The sequence below is a fragment of the Siniperca chuatsi genome, linkage group LG23 (genome assembly GCF_020085105.1).
Source record: "Siniperca chuatsi isolate FFG_IHB_CAS linkage group LG23, ASM2008510v1, whole genome shotgun sequence".
Taxonomy (NCBI): Eukaryota; Metazoa; Chordata; class Actinopteri; order Centrarchiformes; family Sinipercidae; genus Siniperca; species Siniperca chuatsi.
The window spans coordinates 4,981,615-5,002,042 of NC_058064.1; the positions used below are offsets into that span (position 1 = coordinate 4,981,615).

At 39.3% G+C, this 20,428-nt stretch overlaps 1 protein-coding gene across 3 annotated transcripts in view; it reads left to right on the forward strand.

The window, feature by feature from the left end:
• Positions 1-20,428, forward strand: part of lamb1b (laminin, beta 1b) — a 37,883-nt gene that overhangs the window by 6,180 nt on the left and 11,275 nt on the right. Inside the window, exons 1-20 of one of the 3 annotated variants that reach the window (XM_044186185.1) lie at positions 1,925-1,964; positions 2,538-2,611; positions 3,574-3,762; positions 3,942-4,005; positions 5,379-5,581; positions 6,412-6,532; positions 7,396-7,584; positions 9,468-9,644; positions 11,174-11,286; positions 11,393-11,472; positions 12,614-12,749; positions 12,841-12,999; positions 14,351-14,484; positions 14,582-14,702; positions 15,017-15,203; positions 16,264-16,407; positions 16,490-16,721; positions 18,200-18,363; positions 18,557-18,781; positions 19,652-19,869. In XM_044186185.1, coding sequence (XP_044042120.1) covers positions 2,600-2,611; positions 3,574-3,762; positions 3,942-4,005; positions 5,379-5,581; positions 6,412-6,532; positions 7,396-7,584; positions 9,468-9,644; positions 11,174-11,286; positions 11,393-11,472; positions 12,614-12,749; positions 12,841-12,999; positions 14,351-14,484; positions 14,582-14,702; positions 15,017-15,203; positions 16,264-16,407; positions 16,490-16,721; positions 18,200-18,363; positions 18,557-18,781; positions 19,652-19,869 — 2,868 coding nt within the window. In that variant the 5' untranslated portion in view covers positions 1,925-1,964; positions 2,538-2,599. Of the gene's footprint in view, positions 1-1,924; positions 2,060-2,537; positions 2,612-3,573; positions 3,763-3,941; positions 4,006-5,378; positions 5,582-6,411; positions 6,533-7,395; positions 7,585-9,467; positions 9,645-11,173; positions 11,287-11,392; positions 11,473-12,613; positions 12,750-12,840; positions 13,000-14,350; positions 14,485-14,581; positions 14,703-15,016; positions 15,204-16,263; positions 16,408-16,489; positions 16,722-18,199; positions 18,364-18,556; positions 18,782-19,651; positions 19,870-20,428 lie in introns of those variants that run through there. The other 2 variants (XM_044186187.1, XM_044186184.1) reach the window with 2 other exon arrangements.

The following is a 20,428-nucleotide window of genomic DNA, read 5'->3' on the forward strand; positions in this document are numbered from 1 at the left end:
TAAAGAGGTGTGTGTGTGGTTAAATAAATGCCATTTTGCTCATCTAAGTTGAATTTGATCTCATTTTCCCTTTTGTGCCACCTTAGTTTGCGCGACTCACCATTTTCCTTTGATTTCTCTGATCCACAAGACCTTTTTCACATGCCCTTGGTTGCTGATCATTGGTTTTTGGACGACTGTTGAAACAATCGTGTATAAAAACCTCCAAGACAACAACTATTTAGGAGATGCTAGTGCAACGTCAAGTTCAAATATAAGTTAATTTAAATACAAACCTTTAAAAACAAATCTGGTTTGTGCCAAAGTGCTTTACACAAAAGAAAATGTATGTACTAATATACAGTGCACATGTAGTATGTATCCAAATACATAAAAATGCACATACACACATGCCAAATATAAAGTTTGAGCAGATAAAGTAAGTTAGTACGTGTATACTGTACTGTAATAGACTTGTGAGCCTTATTTGGATTTCACAGACCAATGTTGGTAGAATTGTTATAAATAATGTCATCATCTTTAAAAAACTCTCTTTGTAGAGTCTCTTCTTGTGTATGGAATCCCTTTTTCTGTTGTTTTATAAGTAATAAATAATTTAAAAAGAATATAGGCTATATTCAGATGTAAACCAACAACAAATTAATAGATTAACAGATTAATTCACTCAGCAGAAACAGTATCAAGCACAATTGTATGCAAGAGAACAACAATATGTTTTAAAGAGAATATCAGATTCAGTTAATCTGATGGTTTTAGAGTAATGCTAGAAATGCTGATCTGCCTGATTAATAGCACACGCCTCACTTACATGACTTATGACTCGTTTGACTGTACAACATTTGTGGAGTTGAAAGGTGAAAACCAACAACAATCACCTTCATGACTTCCTTAATTTGAGCCCTGAAAGAAATCCCATTACAGCAAGTTCCCATACAGACTAAAAGCCAAATCCTGCCCTCTTTGCTCCCACAATCATGCTGCACATGCAGACGCTGAGTGGTGGGAATCTGTCAGAGGTGTGAGTCATGGAGGGAGCGGTGGCCAGCAGTGCAGATGACTTTGAAAACAGCAGGAAGCTGCAGACACACAATGGCTTTGGCTTGGGATTTCCTAATTCCCTCGCAGTATCCCTCCAGTTCTATCTTGAATCCGAGCTGGCTGCACCAGCTGCTCTTAAGTTCAAACTTAGCCCAGTTATAAGTGGAGATTTACATATCACTAAATTAAAATGGGTTGCACCACACAAACTAGTTCTTACGTAGAGATTAGTTGTTACTAAATATTTACACCCAGTAACTGCCAGGTGTAACCTATGTAGCTAACTGACAAACTAATAGCTTGGTTATATGTAACCCTTTTAGATTGAAGAGTAGAGTTAAAAGAGGTAACAGGATATGGTCGACATATCTGACCCCACACTTGATAAAATCCTGTTTAATAATAATTTATAAGACTTTAAATTACATTTCACAAAAACAATTAACCTCAAATGACAAAACATTGTGCCAGCAACATTAGATTCAATTACCAAATGTCAGTTAGATTAGCTTAACTGGATATTTTCCTCTCAGTCTTAACTACATTCATACCACTAACTTTTAAACACACTCTCCAGGTATTTATATATGTAAAAGACTTAAGAGTCTACAGTCATACTAGCGGCTCTGTGAGGATGTACTTTGAGCTAAATGCCAATGTCAGACCGATAGACAGTAGAGGCAACGCAGACCACTTTTATTTCCTTCCCTCTATTAACATGAAAATCAAATATCTTATCAGAAAGTGTGCACAATAAATTAAATCAAGTACTAGCACAACATGGCTGGGGTCAAAGAAAGAACAAGCCTCTTGTTAAGGTAAAGTGATTGCAGCTGGGCAGGACTTTTCCCTTTCCAGGCAGGTGTGATCAGGTGACCTTCTGGTGGAGACATCTGACAACAATTCATCCTGAGGAGGGCATGCATGTCTGTATCAAACTTCACGACAATCCATCCAGTAGTTAGCCAGCTAGCATGGCTAATAAAGCCGTAGCGCCGTACCTACTGTACATTCACAAATGGTTAGCAGTTAAGTTTAATATATTGTTTGGTCTCCTAAAACTGTGATTTGTGGAAGTTATGTTACTAGCGCTAGATGCTACAGTGATTTCTTGTGTACATAGTTGAGTGCTACAAATGTTTCCAAACAATTAACACATTAGTTAGACATTTCTTAAATTTTAGTGGTGCAAAGCTAGGTCTTTACACATAAACTTAGTGAAGAATTTAGGAATAGCTGGTGCGACACAATCCAGGACCAGAGCTTTGATTATATTCATATGTAGGCATGGCAGGAAAGCAAGCTGACTGAGCTGCATAAACATGTGCTGAAAGCGTCTGTAAATATTTAAAAGAAAGTGTGTTTAAGTGTGTGAGAAAGTCTGTCTGGGCTGTGTTGACAGTTTTAATAGTAAGTTGTTTTTTTTATGAACGGCAATCAGTCAAGAAGGAGATGTGGCTTTAATTGTTAATTTCCTGTGTGTTTCCTTTTACCTGCAGGTGTGGAGAATGTGACCATCCAGCTGGACCTGGAGGCCGAGTTTCATTTCACACACCTTATCATGACCTTCAAGGTGCCTGTTCTCTCACGCACACACACACACACACACACACACATATATATCATACAAATACTCCCATACGGCACAGAGATAAACAGCATCAGACAGCTGTGGTGGAGGAATGTGGAAAATCATTCTGGTCTCTGGAGAACGGTGGGAAGAAGAAGGAGGGAGAGCAGGATGAGTTTGGGGCTGTGCGGTAAAAATCATTGCTGTCACATGGTCGGCCATGACGGCAGCCAGCTGGATTCGTGCCTGTTTTTCTACATCATAGTCAAAACACCCCATCAAAGACACGCTAGCCTGTCCCATCCTGTTTTGGGACTATCTGGCAGAAAAGATCAACACCTCTAACAGCCTCTACCCTTTTAGTAATATCATTACTTTATTTTCAAGTCATATTTATTATCATTGTATCCAACTTTAGTTTTAACAAAATCTGAGTAGTTGATACCACTATAGTTTGGTTTCCCTGATCATTAACACAGAAACTTTCTGTAAAATGTAAAATAAACTGAATGTTAATGACATGAAAAAGCCTCAACTATATTTGGTTTTCAGGATGAATCAGAGGGAAAGAAATCTGACATCTGAGGGGAAGAGAAGATGCAGATTAGCTATCCTTTCACAAAATTAGATCTAATCACATTTGGAGTATTTAGATCACACTACAATTTGGTTTCTCTGATCATTCCTACAGACACAACCATACAGGTGATCATGCTCAGAAATACGTGATTATTTGAAAGAAGCTGGATGAGAAATTAAATGAAAAAGCAACAACAGTCTTTGGTTTTCAGGATCAAAATCAACTTTTAAAACATGACATCTGAGAGTACAAGAAGATGCAGATGCACGTTGAAAAACAACGTGATATAAATATCGTGTCTAATGAATGAGCAAGCATTAATAATACTTATTGCTCACATTATTGCCAGTGATTTAGAGGTTTTTCTGTCCAACTCTGTTGACAGACGTTTCGGCCGGCTGCCATGGTGATCGAGCGATCGATGGACTTTGGGAAGAATTGGCAGGTTTATCGTTACTTTGCCTACGACTGTGAGACATCCTTCCCCGGCGTGTCCTCCGGGCCGATGGTCAAAGTGGACGAAATCCTCTGCGACTCCCGTTACTCAGACATCGAACCATCCACAGAGGGAGAGGTGAGTTCGCCTTCAGTTCTTTTTTTTTTTTTAGAAAACTTATTTGCCTTTTTATTTACATTTTTGAAGATTTTTCTATTGATAAGAGTGTCTGGGATTAGGATGAAGGGTATAAATGTATAAATCTCAGTTAGAAGTCACTTCCAATACAAACTTTCACCTGGTTTTCTCTCTGTTAGGTGATATTTCGGGTGCTGGACCCCGCCTTCAAGATTGAGGACCCCTACAGCCTGAGGATACAGAGTAAGCTGCTCCTAAAATGCCATAAAGAAAGTTTTCTTTGCAACTTTAAAAACTATTATTGTTGTGTTGTTGGCATTGTATAGATTAGAGGCTCCTAACATTTTTGGGTTGTGAATCCTAAAAATGAAGCAATGTGTAACGGTGGCCCCTCATCACAGGTTGCATATTTGTATGAGTTGTGAACAGATGGCCAAAGAGTAATTTTTCCCTGTCAGATTAATTTATTTGAATAATTTGATTATTTATTTGAAGTCTGAGGAAGTAAAATCATCCAGTAACTCACAAGAAAAAATATAAGATTGAGCAAATTCTTAAAAAAATAAAGAGGATTTTGTGTTGCAAGGATTTTTTCTGTCCTGTTAATCCTCTCGCACTGCCTGAATTTGAATTACTCTTCTTATATATTGGTAGCAATTTGGAGGCTATATCTCATGGCCCCAGAGATTTATCTTGCGAAGAATTCATTCAATTAAACCAAAAAACCCTACATATGGTACATCAGATAAATACAGCTGTCATATCCTATCAAATAAAGGCAAAAAGCCCTAAAAAAATAAATAAAATACAGCTGTCATGTACCGTATAGTGATGTAGTGCAGAACGCTGTTAAACATCCAGTAATTAATCAATAATTAGCAGAGAAATACTTAGGGGGAAAAGGTAATAACAATAACACTTTTGTTTTACAGGTCTTTAATTTACTAATTATTTCCAAGATATTTTGTTAAAGGATGTAATTTAGTATTAATCACAGGGAAAATATGAATATCCTTGAAATGAAAGCTCAATTCAAACCCAAGTAAATATTAATTCATGTTGAATTGCTTGCCTGTAGATACATTTTACATTTCTGTATGTGACCTGCTGTGCTGTGACTTTTTAGATTAGTTTAATTTGACCTGAGCGTGACCTCTGACCTCCCTGGTGTCGGGCCACAAGAAAGACAAAGATCCAGTGAACTCATTATAGAATTGAGATGATTTCTAGTAACTTTTAGTCGTCTGTAGTCCAGGTAACAGCTACCTGGAGCAGAGTCGCAGGGGTCAGAGGTCAGACAGGAAGAGCACCGCATGGAATTTAACGTGTGGACGCGACTCGGCTTTTGTACACTCACCTACTTCCAGACTGAGACACACTCACACACACATGCAGAGGCCTCGTGTTAAGTATGTGGTGAATGCTGTGGGTGTGTGAGGAACAGCAGCGGCATCCTTGAGGTCTGAAACTCGGCGAGAAACTTTAAAACTCGCTAACTAAACTTTCCCTGGATAAATAAAGCTGTAAAAAGGTGTGTGTGAAAACACTATAATCTCCTCTTTGTGTGTGTGTGTGTGTGTGTGTGTGTGTGTGTGTGTGTGTGTGTGTGTGTGCAGACATGCTGAAGATCACTAACCTCCGGGTGAAGTTCATCAAGCTCCACACGTTGGGCGACAACTTGCTCGACTCCCGCGACGAGGTGACGGAGAAGTACTACTACTCCTTGTACGACATGGTCGTCCGTGGCAACTGCTTTTGCTACGGACACGCCTCCGAGTGCGCCCCGATCGATGGACCCCCCGCCGGAGCTGAGGGCATGGTACATCAAACACAGACTCACAGTCAATGGATGAAAGAATGAAAGAAATATAGAATAAAAAATAAAAAGCCTGCGAAATTTTTATTTCATTTCAATATAATTTTAGATTGATTTGTTATTTATTTTTGATATTGATTTCATATAATCTAAAGAAAAATAAAGAGAATGACCAAAATGAGAGTTGAATTGAGATTAAGAGTTCCTGCTTGACATTGGAAACAATCATACCCACTCAGCAGCTGTTCTGGAGCTTTCAATTGCATCACACAGTCTTCCTCAGCACAGTGTCATTTTTTTCTGAGCACTTTAAGGACTTAATAAAGGACTGAATAAAAGTTGCTCAACTTTTATGGACGAGAAGTCCTTAAAGTGCTCAGAAAAAAAATTTAAATTTCAATATCTACAATTTCATGACAAATGGGTAACCCCATCTGCTGATGAAGATCATGTGATATGATCGAAAGGTCCAGAACAGCCACTAAATGGACCTTTTTAAGTGAGCTTGTTTTGTCTAGCGAGAGTCGCAACAATAAATCATGAGCAGCATTTAATCAGATCTGAATATTTCTCTGAATCTTTTATCAAATGTCTTTTAGGTTTAGTTGAAAAAAATCATACCACAAAGTCAATTTAGTAGCTGTTCTGTAGCTTTCGATCACATCACATGATCTTCATCAGCAGATGGTGTTTACCCAGTCATGGAATTGTAGATGAAAATGAGCACTTTAAGGACTTGTTGTTCATGTTGGCTTAGAAGTTGAAGTTCAAATTTGTTTCTTGACTTTGGACACAAACAATCTCACCACAATTTATTTTATGTGTGTGTGTAGGTCCATGGCCGCTGTGTATGTAATCACAACACCGAGGGACTAAACTGTGAGCGCTGTCAAGACTTTTACCACGATCTGCCTTGGAGACCTGCAGAGGGACGAAACACCCACTCCTGCAAGAGTAAGAACACAAACAGAAATGCAGAGCCAGTTCGCTCCTCTTTCTGTTTACTGTCTTTTGCTCTGTGCCTGTTCATATTTTCTGATTGATACCACTCTCATGTCTGTACGTCAAATACAGCATGGAGGTAGAGTTAGCAGGTGACTAGCTTAGCTTAGCATAAAGCCTGAAAACAGGGGGAAACATCTAGCCTGTCTCTGTCCAAAGGTAACAAACCTACCAGCACCTTCTTGTTTAATCCGTGTAAAAAAAAAAGTGTTTGATTAACCAAACTGTGCTAGCTGTTTCCCCCTGCTTCCAGTCTTCATGCTAAGCTAAGCTAACTGCTGATTTAGCATACAGACACGAGAGTGGTATCAATCTCAAACTCTCTCAACAAGAAAGCGATTTAAATGTATTTCCCTAAATGTAATGTAATTCTTTTAATAACCTTCATTTACATAACACTTTAACAAAGCGCTTTACAGACTAGAGCTTAGTTGATTAATTGATTAGTTGATCTGCAACTATTTTGATAATCGATTAATAAAAATGCAGAATATTCCCCTGTCCCAGCTTCTCAAATAAATATGAGAATTTGTTGCTTTTCTCTGTCATGTATCACAGTAAATTAAATATCTTTGGCTTCTGTCAATCAGACAAAACAAGACATCTGGGAGACCGTGAACTAAACGATTAATCGAGAATATAATCACCAGATTAATTGATAATGAAAGTAATACATAGTTGCAGCCCTATTTAACACAGACGAAAACAATGAGATAATAACATATATTCTACAAGAGTAAAGTCTATACACTGTACTTGAAAATAAAATACACATTTTCAAAGGAAAGACCAGTAAATCTCACTTTCTGTCTCAGAGTGTGAGTGTAACCAGCACTCGTCATCGTGTCACTTCGACCTGGCCGTGTACATGACGACCGGCAACATGAGCGGAGGCGTGTGCGACGACTGTCAACACAACACGGTGGGCCGACAGTGCGAGCAGTGTGCACCCTTCTACTACCAGCACCCTAACCGAGACCTGAGGGCCCCCAACATCTGTGAGCGTAAGTCACCTCTACGTGACCTCTGACCCCTGAGTGTTTTCCACTGCATTGTTCCACTTTAAGGCCCACTCGACTCATTACATGAACTAGTCTGTTAAAGTGCCTGCTGGTGTCCTCCTCTAGGACAGGTTTCTTTCTTAGACAAGCACCAGCTGGAGCTGCACTCACCAACTGTGTTGAAGCCTTTGAAGTGAAAAGCAGAAATTAGCCGTCGTTACATCATGATTGTAATTACCTACTGAGTACTAGCTGCAAGCGGAAATGGTGCTGTAAAATGAAATACAGCCTCCCCGTCTCTTTTCCTCATCTTTTAAATTACACACTGCTTTTGCAGATCTTCGCTCTTCATTATCTCGTCCAGTCTCACTCACAAATAACTTGTAGATACAAGATAAGCTAACGTTATTTAATCTCTTTATTTTTTTAACATCATAAAGGGAAATCCTATCTCCAGAGTAGATGGACAGATAAATCTTTTTTTCTGGACTGAAAGGGCAGATTAGCAAGATTTTGTGGTGTTGTTTTCGACCATTTGTTTTCTTTCTGACCCCTTCATCCATCACTTTGTTACAGAGCAAGACATTTCAACATTTACTGACCAGACCCTCTGCAAATGAATCAGTGTCTAAGTTATTTGTTCATAAAAAGGGTGCTGTGGATCATTCAAGATGTGCCGCTTCTCAACCTCGTAAATGAGACTCTCACCGTCCATGTTGACTGCTGACTGGAGGAGAAACGGAAATGTCAAGGACGTCAGCGTCGACCAATGAAAATAGGTTGGAGGTGGAGCAAGTGCGTGAAACATTGCCAAAATAGAACCAGAGCGAGCGTTTTTTCAAAGTGACACGTTCACTGACACACGGAGCAGGTTAAGACGTCTTTGTTGGGAGAAACTGAAAGAATCTGATATTCGCTCGTTCGCTCGTTCGTTCCCTCGTTCGTTTAAATTAACAGTTTTAATGAAATTTTTAGTCACTTATTATTTGTAACAATTTTTAGACTAGATTAAACTTTATTGTCCTTGTAGAGAGTACAACTACTGAGACAATGCAGTTTTAGCATTTATGCAAAAAGCCGTAAAGTGCAGAGTTATAATAAAACAAAAAAAAACAAAAAAATATATATATATAATGGTAATGTACGAATAAACAGGAAGGAGTAGATATGAATAAGCTAAGATATATGATGTCTGAACATCACAGCAATTACAGCAGGCACAATATGTAGTGCAGGTATAAGTACAAGTAATGGAAATACTAAGATATTATGTACAGAATAAACTGCTGGAGGTATGATACGGTGTATACACCATAGGTCAGATATATACAGTATGGACAGTAGTATAAATATGTATGGGTATGTACAGTGGTGTGGCAGTAGTAAGTAAATTAAAGACATTTTGCAAAAGAAATTAAAAAAACAAATGTATACAAAGCATGACAATCCATATTGTCCTCAGATTTATCCAAATTCAGATATGATAGCGTCCTTTTTGTTTGCAGTGAAGGGGATCCATTCATACCATTTTCTGGGGAAGGTTTCCCTAAATTCCTCAAGGAAAATGTAATTTTTATCACAAATATTTCCCTCACTATGTCTGTCCATTGTGAAAATATGAATTCATTCACCTATTGCCTTTTCCAGGCAACCAGTAAAGTTTATAGAGATACAGGTTGTTTTGTTATTACTATGTCTTCCGTTATCAAAGATAGATTATGTTGCTGTCCGTAGGGATCTCATAACCTGAGATGTCTCTCAAGGTTAAACATACAGTATATTCTCCCAAAATATGTTAATCTTTTCACATGACCATAAGATGTGGGAATGATTAGCATTCATGTGTCCACACAATCTTCCTAATGTCTTTTTTCGTGTCTCCACAGAGTGTAACTGTGACCCGGACGGATCTCTGCAGGGCGGACTGTGTGACTCGCGGACCGATGTAGCAGCTGGGCTGATCTCAGGCCAGTGTCGGTGCAAAGCCAATGTGGAGGGCGAGCGCTGCGACAACTGCAGACAGGGACACTACGGACTGGGACAGGGGCCTGATGGCTGCCTGCGTAAGTCACAATTAGACTATTGTTGAGGCCCATATTACGCCCCAAGTTTCTACATTTTCTGTTAAATAACTCATTTCACATAAAATATAGATTTTGTCATTTTCATCCTTTTTCTCAGGAAAACCAAGTACTTATTCACATTTTCTGCCATATTTATTCTCGCTCTCTGTGTGAAAGGTTGATGACTAAAATTAAGGAAAACTAGTCATAGGATGGAGGTTGTTTATGGATGGTTCTACTCACTATGAAACAAGAATCCCAAGTTACTCCTTAATTTACCCCTGAAACAATAGTGTGATAGCCAGAGCTCTCTTAATGTGTCCATTAATTTAAAAAGACAAAACCCAAACACCTTTAAAAACACCTTAATTCACAAATCTGTTAATTAACAATATAAGTACAATTTAAGGGGTACATGACATTCCCCTTTGGTTTCCACCTTGGGTTTTCGCCCCTTAAAAACTCCTTAAACGATGCATATAATAAATTAAAATGACCTTCATATATATATATGACAATCCAAATATATTACAATCCATTAACTATCCCCTCAAAATCCCATTAAACCTTAATTTATTAACCTCACCTTAATTTCATCATTGTTAATGGGTATATTAATGGAATTTTAAGGTGGAAAATTAATGGATTTGGTTTTATGGTGACTTCAAGGAAAGGTGAAAACATAACTTTTGTCACAATTAGACTATTGTTGAGGCCCATATTACGCCCCAAGTTTCTACATTTTCTGTTAAATAACTCATTTCACATAAAATATAGATTTTGTCATTTTCATCCTTTTTCTCAGGAAAACCAAGTACTTATTCACATTTTCTGCCATATTTATTCTCGCTCTCTGTGTGAAAGGTTGATGACTAAAATTAAGGAAAACTAGTCATAGGATGGAGGTTGTTTATGGATGGTTCTACTCACTATGAAACAAGAATCCCAAGTTACTCCTTAATTTACCCCTGAAACAATAGTGTGATAGCCAGAGCTCTCTTAATGTGTCCATTAATTTAAAAAGACAAAACCCAAACACCTTTAAAAACACCTTAATTCACAAATCTGTTAATTAACAATATAAGTACAATTTAAGGGGTACATGACATTCCCCTTTGGTTTCCACCTTGGGTTTTAAGCCCCTTAAAAACTCCTTAAACGATGCATATAATAAATTAAAATGACCTTCATATATATATATGACAATCCAAATATATTACAATCCATTAACTATCCCCTCAAAATCCCATTAAACCTTAATTTATTAACCTCACCTTAATTTCATCATTGTTAATGGGTATATTAATGGAATTTTAAGGTGGAAAATTAATGGATTTGGTTTTATGGTGACTTCAAGGAAAGGTGAAAACATAACTTTTTGTTATCTGTAATGTCAGAAATAGTGATTAAACTTAAATTAAAACTTCCTCAACCACTGATACAAACATGCACAGTGTAGATATACTACAGTTAGACAGACTGACGCAGTTGAATCGGTTGCTTCATTGTTTCGTTGTGTGTTTTGGCAGCTTGTACCTGTAACCCGCTGGGCACTCTACCTGGAGGAAACTCCTGTGATTCGGACACAGGAAGTTGCTTCTGCAAACGCCTTGTTGACGGACATAACTGCGATCAGTGTCTGGTGCGGATCCAAACTTAACTGTCAGCCTCAATTTGGATATTTTTACCTATATGTGTGTGTGCAGTGTGTATGAACAAATGTTTGTTGTCCACTCTTTTCCCTGTAGCCGCAGCACTGGGGTCTGTCCAATGACATGGACGGCTGCAGACCATGTAACTGCGACCAGGGCGGGGCTGTCAACAATAAGTGCGTTTAAAGATCACTTTTATTAATTAATTAATTGATTCACGTTTAGAGATCACAGAATGAAATGCAATTTTATATTAACGATGATGTAACAGCCTAAGTGTACATATACAGGAGTCAGACACAACACATTTGCACAAAAATGGGCACATCTCTTAAACAAAGTTCAGTTTCATGCTTTGTGTTAACATCACAGCAGCTGTACAAATGATTGAGGATGCGCCCGCAGCAGGGAGGTAGAATACTCAGCTTTATATAGCTTTTTTTAATATATAGACATTTTCAGTATTTAGAAATAACACAACTTGCTGGAAACCAAAGTCAAATTACTGTTTATTTATTGTACTGTGGGTAAAGAGAGATTACCTTGAATCTCAGACCCTCCCATTGACAATCCAGCTATAGTCAAGTAGGCAAAGTGTGCACATTTTGAATTTCAGATGAGATTGAGAGTCTGTGCTCTTGCAGCCCGATTAAGGCTCATTAAGGATCTGTTTAAAAAAAAAACTAATAAAAACTAACTAAACTCAAACAATACTTTAGGATATTTTATCCACAGCAAAATAGTAATGGACAACAGTAAAGACCAAATATAGCAACAAAAATAAATATACCTAAACCAAATATTATAACTCATTATAAATATCTCAAGATCACAAGTTAATTCTCTCGTTACCTTGGGATAACGAATTTATTTTCTCATGATGTCAAAAAATGTCATAATCTCAGGGGAAAGAGACAATGATATCATTATCATGAGAAACCACTTGCTATCCTGAGATAACAAGATAATAGGGCAGATATTTTGACGTGTCATAGGAGCAAAACAGCAGGTGTAATTAATAACATTGATTTAATTAATAATGGCTGCATTTCATTCACCTGTTTGAAGGGCTGCTGGCTCACTGGCATGACTTACTGGAGCATCTTAATGGATCAGAGCTGTTGTTAATGTTGTGATGTTACACCTGTGCTTTTCCTGCTGTGACAGTTTTTAAACAAATAAGGAACGACGGACATCCTCAGTTTTCATACATAACATACAGCATAGAAACACGTGGTATTGTACATACAAATAAATGGAAAATATAGGTACTGATATACATATAATATCTACCAAACTCCATCTGTGTCTCCACAGCTGTGACCCTCACTCGGGACAGTGTGTTTGCAGGGAGCACATGTTTGGACGACGCTGCGATCAGGTTGAATCCGGCTTCTACTTCATCGCTCTGGATCACTACACCTACGAGGCGGAGGACGCCAATCATGGACCTGTGAGTGTGTTTATTGTACTATCCCATCTATTTAGTGGTGCTTTTACCCAGATATGTACAGCTTTGTTGATCTCTTTCTCTCTGTTGTCAGGGTGTGACGGTGGTACCGAGGCCTTATCCTCTGGATCGCAGTCCTACATGGACCGGTATGGGTTTTGTTAATGTGCCAGAAGGAGCCTACTTAGAGTTCACCATCAACAACATCCCAGAGTCCATGGACTATGACATCCTTGTTCGCTATGAGCCCCAGGTAACACACACACACAGACATAAACATAATTCGTATTTATACATTTAGTTCCTATCCAGAAAATCTTAAAATTAGTGCAGCATTTTAAATGAATTTGGAATCATCGATCATACTACTCTGAGCCTAGAATTATATATAGTCCTTCAAAGACCATGCCACTTGTGACAAGTAAGTCTAGCTGTTTCTTGAGAAGTAGTTTTGAAATGCATGTTATGAAATAAGAGTTGGAGGAATGAAAGGAGGGTCGAGGACAAACTGATAAATTGGGGATTTAAACAGTCGAGTGGGGAATCGGTGAGCGGTTTAGAGCTGGGCGTTCGGATTTAAGCTACCCAGTGAGTTGAAACTCAGTGTGGAGACTCCATGTTGCTGAAGAGGCATCATCTAGCGCCATCGTTTACCCAATGTGAGGATCAAGAACAGACAACAGACTTTTTGTTTTTTGGAAAAACTGAAAACATATTCATCAAAACAAAAAAAAAAAAAAGAAAGTTTAGTTATGTCTTAAAATCTGCGTTTGGCTGGAGTAGACTCTTTAGTGTCGCTAGCATGTGTAACTTAAGGAATTTCCCCATCAGGACCAAAGCTTTCATTGAGGACACAGGTTATGTCCTTGGTTTTGTTTCTGGGAATTTGGGTTTTTTAATTACCTGAAGAGGAGTTTACCTTCTACAGTTACACATAAATTACACATGGTGGGATTTCAAGGCTGCTTCTGATATTTTTTAAGAGTCAATATACTTGAACTTGACTGTTTTTAGGCCATAAAAAATTATTTGGACCTTCACATTTACAGAAAAATATAACTAAACGGTGAATTAATATAAAAATATGTATTAATATATATTTTATCATTCTTTCTGAAAAGCTGAAACATGACACTGTTATCACTCTTTCCATATTGTAAGTTAAATGTGTATCTACTACAGTTATGGATGGTAAAATTTGAGCATCTGGCCATTTTAACAGAGATAAGAACGCTAATTTTGTTAGCATTCAATGTCTACAGTTCCCAAAAGGCTATGAGAGCATGCTAATGGGTCAGAATGCTAACAAAATAATTGTTGTTTTATCTTGGTTAAAATATTAAGGTTTTAATATTGTATTGTCCAGCATATTAGTAACTTAGAATATGGACAGAAGACCCCAGGAACATGTTTTAGCTTTTCAGAAAGACTGCTAAGAGAACGTTGATGAGAAAACCCATTGAGTCTCAGCTAGTTAAGCTAGCTAAGCTAGCTATATAAAAGAAAGGAAAAATACACAGAATATCTGTGGTTCTAATTTAAGTTAAATAATGTTAATTTTAAGAATAAATAACATATATATATGTGTCTGTTTATGTTGGCAGCTGCCAGAGCAGTGGGAGCAGGTGAACATCAGAGTGCAGCGTCCCGTCTTCAACCCTCCAAACTACTCTGGTCACTGCAGCAACGCCATCCAGAGTGGAGATGAGCAGTCCATCTCTCTTTCACCTGGATCCAGGTAAAACAATAAAGTATACTTCACTGTGTCTCTTGCAACACGTTCACTACACACACACACACACACACACAGACACTGACTCTCTGTTATGTTTCAGACATGTGTTGCTGGTGAGCCCGGTGTGTTTCGAGAAAGGGCTGAACTACACGGTCCGTCTCAGTCTGCCTCTCTACTCGTCAGTCAGTGACGTCCAAAGCCCGTACACGCTCATTGACTCCGTACGTTGAATTTTATTAACTACATTCATTCATTAACCCCCAACTTATCTTAAAGGACGTGTCCCACGGAAAGATTGTGGTTCCTGTTGGTCTTCTTAGCTTAAAAAAGCTTGAGTTTCATGTCCATCCAAGTCTTTAAAGTGCACCAAGTGCCACTCCCATTACATGGTCTATGAACAAAATGAACAGGACTTTTAATTTGGCACCCTGAACATCTGAAATAACCCCCTCCACTCTGCTACTCTGCTATTCCTTCAAACCTGTGTTTTTATTATGGTTTCCATTCCCCCTGACGCCTCCTCCTCTCTTTATAGTTGGTGCTGATACCCCGGGTCAGGGAGCTGGACATATTCCATGGGATCGATGGTGAGGGAGCGTGGGATACGTTCCAGCGCTACCGATGTCTGGAGAGCAGCCAGAGCGTCGTAAAAAGCCCCATGACCGACATCTGTAACGACTACATCTTCAGCGTCTCTGCTCTGCTGCACAAAGGAGCTATAGGTATGTCGTTTTATGTGTGTGTGTGTGTTTGCACAAAGGCAGACATTTTCTTATTATCACTATTTCTTTTTGGAAAAAAAACATAAATTACAACATATGAAATTACACTTTTCACTGTTTTCTATCCAATGTCCATTCGGTGTCTGTGATATTTTTTTATCGTTTGTACTAAAGACAAGGAAGAAATGATGTAAGTGAGAGGCTGTGGATTTTTTTTTCTATTATTTAAGGCTACAGTACAACTAACGATTATTTTAATTATTGGTTAATCTAACAATTATTTTCTCAATTAATAAATCAAGCATTTGGTCTATAAAATGTCATAAAATAGTGAAACGTACGATCTTTAAGGCCCAACAAACCTGTCGAGTGCATTTCCTTCGTCATAAAACATTTACAAAGCAGATTTTTCATTAAAGTTTGAAATCTGCATTTTTTACATCCATGTTTTCTTGCTAACAGTCTTCTTCCTTCCTGCATTTGGCGGCTCATTGCTGTGTATCTTGGCGCATTACAGCCATCTGTGGATTAGTTGAATAGTGTGAAATCATTGGCAGGACCGTGTATTGCGTGAGCATCTGCGTCATCATGCACAAAAACAAACAAAATGCCGGCACACATGTAAAAAACACTGCTCCATAGCGTTACTACTAGTGGTCAAAAACTCCTCTAAGGTTTCATAAATAGACATTCATGAAAAAAGATTGAACCTTTGACTGTAGTAAAATGACACTTTTATAGGTCTAAACATAACACAGTCTAACACTAACACAATCACAGATCAAAAGAAAATGAGATTTATTGATTTGCCTAAAGGGAGAGTGAATCATTCACCAGAGAGGACATATTTACTGTCCTGTATATTTTTCTTTTACTTTTAAAAGATCACTTTATATGAGATTTTAGACCAAAAAATCCCCAATAAATGTGCTTGTCTTGTAGTACAAGAAAATCTGGAGAATCGCAAGACAGGATGAGAAGTTTTAATTACTGTACAAGTGATATTTCTCCTAACATTCCCATAAATCTCCACTTTTCTCCACCTTGTCTTGTCTCCCAGCATGCCAGTGTGACCCTCAGGGTTCACTCAGCGCTGTGTGTGAGTCCAGTGGAGGTCAGTGCCAGTGTCGACCCAAAGTTGTCGGCAGGAACTGTGACCGTTGTGCCCCAGCTACGTTCCTGTTCAGCCCCTCAGGCTGCAGACGTAAGTGTTGCGCATGACTGTAAGGTTCGATGCTTGCTTAACCCAGTAACAAGAAGTGTAACGATTAAAATTTCACCCTCAGCTTGCGACTGTGACCCTCGGGGTTCGGTCAGCGCCTTCTGCCATGAGGCGACAGGCCAGTGTGAGTGTGTTCCAGGGGCAACGGGGCGCCAGTGTTCCCTCTGCCTGCAGGGCTTCTGGGGCTTCCCTCAATGCAGACCGTGCCAGTGTAACGGCCACAGCGAGTACTGCGACCCTCAGACTGGAGAGTGTCAGGGCTGCAGAGACTTCACCACCGGACACCACTGTGAGAGGTAGGCTACAGCCCGGTGATGTGATCCGTGAATTTAGATGCTATTTCAGACTGAATTTGAGTATTTGAGAGTTGTATCTGCTGTTTGGTGATAGGAGCAGGTATTTATCTGGTAACGCTATGTCAAAGGCAAGTGGATGAACTTTTTTAAATCTTGAAGATGTTTCAATGACATTTCAAGACTGCTCTTTCAGTTGTCGTTAACTCACTATTTCTATATTGTGGGCGACTGTAGCTCAGGTGAAAGAGAGGGTCAGCCATTAATCATAGGGTTCATGGTTCCATGTTGAAGTGTCCGTGAACAAAACACTGAACCCCAAAATGCTTCCAGTGTATGTACGAGAGAAAACGTGTAAGTCTTCTAATGTAATGACATGTAAATTATCATTTTAACCTTGATGATGGCAGAGCCCAAAAATAGCAATATAGGTTGGTCCAACACTTAAAATATATCAACAACCACTGGCCAGATTGCCACGAAGTTGTCCCCACAGTATGATTCCTAATGATTTTGTTAACCCCCTGACCTTTCATCTAGTGATATCAGGCCAAAATGTCCAGTTATACACAAAAAATATTCAAATCTAATTGGTATCACATTTGCTGAGCATGTACACGCTCCCAAGGGTATAAACCAGAGCAGTTTTGAGGCCTCTTGGTGGCCTGTTGGTTTAGGACGCTGACCATGTAATCACAAAATCCCTGGTTCAGGCCAGGCCGGGGACCTCTGTTGCATGTCGTCCCGTATCTCTCCCCCCTCATTTCCTGTCAATTCTCTACTGTCTCTCCTATTGAATTAAGTAAAATGCCAGCAAAAAACATACAAAGAAAAAACAAAACCATTTTAAGTTATTTGGGGTCCAAGACAAGTCCTGTGTCTTGTCAAAGAAATTCTAAAATCAAGTCTCGAGTACTGGAGGGCAAGTAACAAGTCTTCATAAACAAATTCAAAGGCATTTGTAGCTGAGACCAAGTCCCTTCATTGTATAGACCTAATAATTAAATGTTTAAGGACATTTAAGGTCTGCCTGATGCGGTTTAATTTCAAACCAATGTGCAGGAGACTTGAATGTTTTTGCTTTCAAGTCTCAAGTCAAGTCTTTAAGAAGTCAAGTCTCACAGGATTCAAGTCCAAGTCAAGTCTAAGTCCTAATTTTTGTGACTTAAGATTGATTTGAGTCTCAAGTCTCAAGTCCACAGATCTGTTATAAAACATTGTTGATGTATATGACACATGGCCCAAGGCTCTGCAAGCAGCAAAATCTTCAGTACGATGTTTGTTCCATCCAAAACTTTTGTATTAAGGGTTGTAAAGCTTAGAGTTTAGGCTTTAGTTTGTTAATTTTTTCATTCCTCAGTACCAGGGTGTCATTGGGAAAACACTGAGTTTTGACTAACTTTTCCTTCCAGGCAGCCCCAGAAAGGTCAATCGAAGGGATCTGGGAGTCTCTCTACTTCACCTTTTTCCTTTACTTCCAGGTGTCTGGACGGTTACCATGGTGACCCGGAGTTGGGTTCAGGTGGCCACTGTCGCCCCTGTATGTGCCCCGATGGCCCGCGCAGTGGACGCCAGTTTTCTGACAGCTGTTACCTCCTGGCTAATACTAACCAGCTGGTGTGTGTGTGCAGCCCTGGCTACAAAGGTATATAAACACACACACACACACACACACACACACACAGAATCACATGTTGCACTTTATGTCATCATGTCTTTACCTCACATATCACATGTTACAAACCCAAACAACCCTTGAGGTCCCTTCTAATTATCCTGCAGAACTTAAAAAGTGCTCTCTGACATTCATTTACTTCCTGTTTTCTTTCGTCATCCAGGTGCCAGGTGTGATGAGTGTGCTCCCGGTTACTTCGGGAACCCTCTGGTGCCCGGTGGGCGCTGCATGCCCTGCCAGTGTAACAACAACATTGACATGCAGAACCCGGCGTCCTGTGACGCTCGGACAGGTGCCTGTCTCAAATGCCTGTACCACACTCAGGGCTACGCGTGTCAGCACTGCAAACTGGGTTACTACGGCAACGCTGCCACTCAGAGCTGCAGGAGTGAGTACAGCTGTTAATGTGACATGACTAACTTACTGTATGTATACAGGGACACAGGATATGTACTGAGCAGGACATTTTAGAGTTAAAAAATACACCTGTCAGTGCTCTCTGGTGGATGGTATGTTACAGCAATACTGTTTTTAATTGATCTCGAACATGTCTTTGAAACTTTTTTCTGCAAAAGGCTAATAATGGCCAATATATCAGCCTGGCTGGCTTGCCAGTTTAGCTCTAATAGATATTAATTTAATTTTTGTATAAATACAAGTTCAACACTTTTACTAAGAAAAATACACGTTTGTTTTTTTTGGTAGCTGGTCACAGTAGCTACAAAGGCACATAGCTCTCTGGTGTAATGCAACCCACATGTTAAAATATTTTTTTAACACACACCTTGTATGATTTACCTTTTATAATAAGGTATTTTTGTGCATACTGCCAAAATAATACACATTGTAGATTAGTACATACAGCATAAGGGCTATATTTTAAGGTATTAGTTCAAAGTATGGAAAACGATTTTTCACAATTTCTAATTAGAATCTATCTAGAATAAAAAAATAAATTTAAGGGATCTGTATCTAAGCTGTTTGTGTATGTTATGTGAAAAAAATGACAATAGGCCAATATGTCGTTATAGAATACTCTCATATCAGTATGCCTCAAAAATCCAGTATCACTTGGGCTCTAATATCAGTCTCATTTTACAGTGGGTTTGAGGGCAAAAATCTCCTTCTGCAGTGCCTTTAAATATAACCAATACTCACGCAAACTACTATCAGAAATGTTAACCCAAAGACGTTGGTATAAGCTTTCAAAAGCCAGCACTCGTTGAACCCTGATTATTATCTTTCCTCCTCTGTGCAGAGTGTATGTGTCACTCTGAGGGCTCAGTACCTCAGGCCTGTTCGTCCCCCGATGAGTGTCAGTGTGATCAGCGCAGCGGCCAGTGTCCCTGCCAGCCGAACGTGGTCGGTCAGAACTGCGACCGCTGTGCTGCTGATACGTGGAACATCGCCAGCGGGACGGGCTGCCAGCGCTGCGACTGCAACCCCATCCACTCCATCGGATCCTCCTGCAATGAGGTGAGTCAGACACTGTGATGAAAACCAAGGGCCGTAACGGCTCACCGAGTCCAACATCTGTCTGCATCATTTCCTGCATTAGCATTGCAACAGCTGCTCCAATTTGTTCTCCCTCATTATGATGTATAGCTGAACTGAATCCCAGCGCTGCACCACAAAATCTTGTCTCTCAATGAACTGTTGTTGCCAGAGTTTTCCTTACACAATGTGTGAACTGGCTAGGATATTTTCCAAACTATTCTCATTGAGAGCAAAGCTGCAGGGCGGCAGTAAGTCACTGTGACCAACCCATCTAATCACAGAGGTCTATGTTTGTATAATTTATTTTGATATATGGACTCCAGCTGTTTGGGAATTTCTTCTCTCTCTGTTTCTCTGCAGCTCTGTTTTACTCATGCACACAAATCTGCAAGTGTGTATATATAGAAACATGCAACAGAATAGTGTGCACCTACACACACACACTCACATTCACACACAAACATTTGGGTTTTTGTGTTTACTGGCTGCTCTCCATCAGAGGAAGGAAGTCTCAGAATACACTGTGGAACAACTGAAC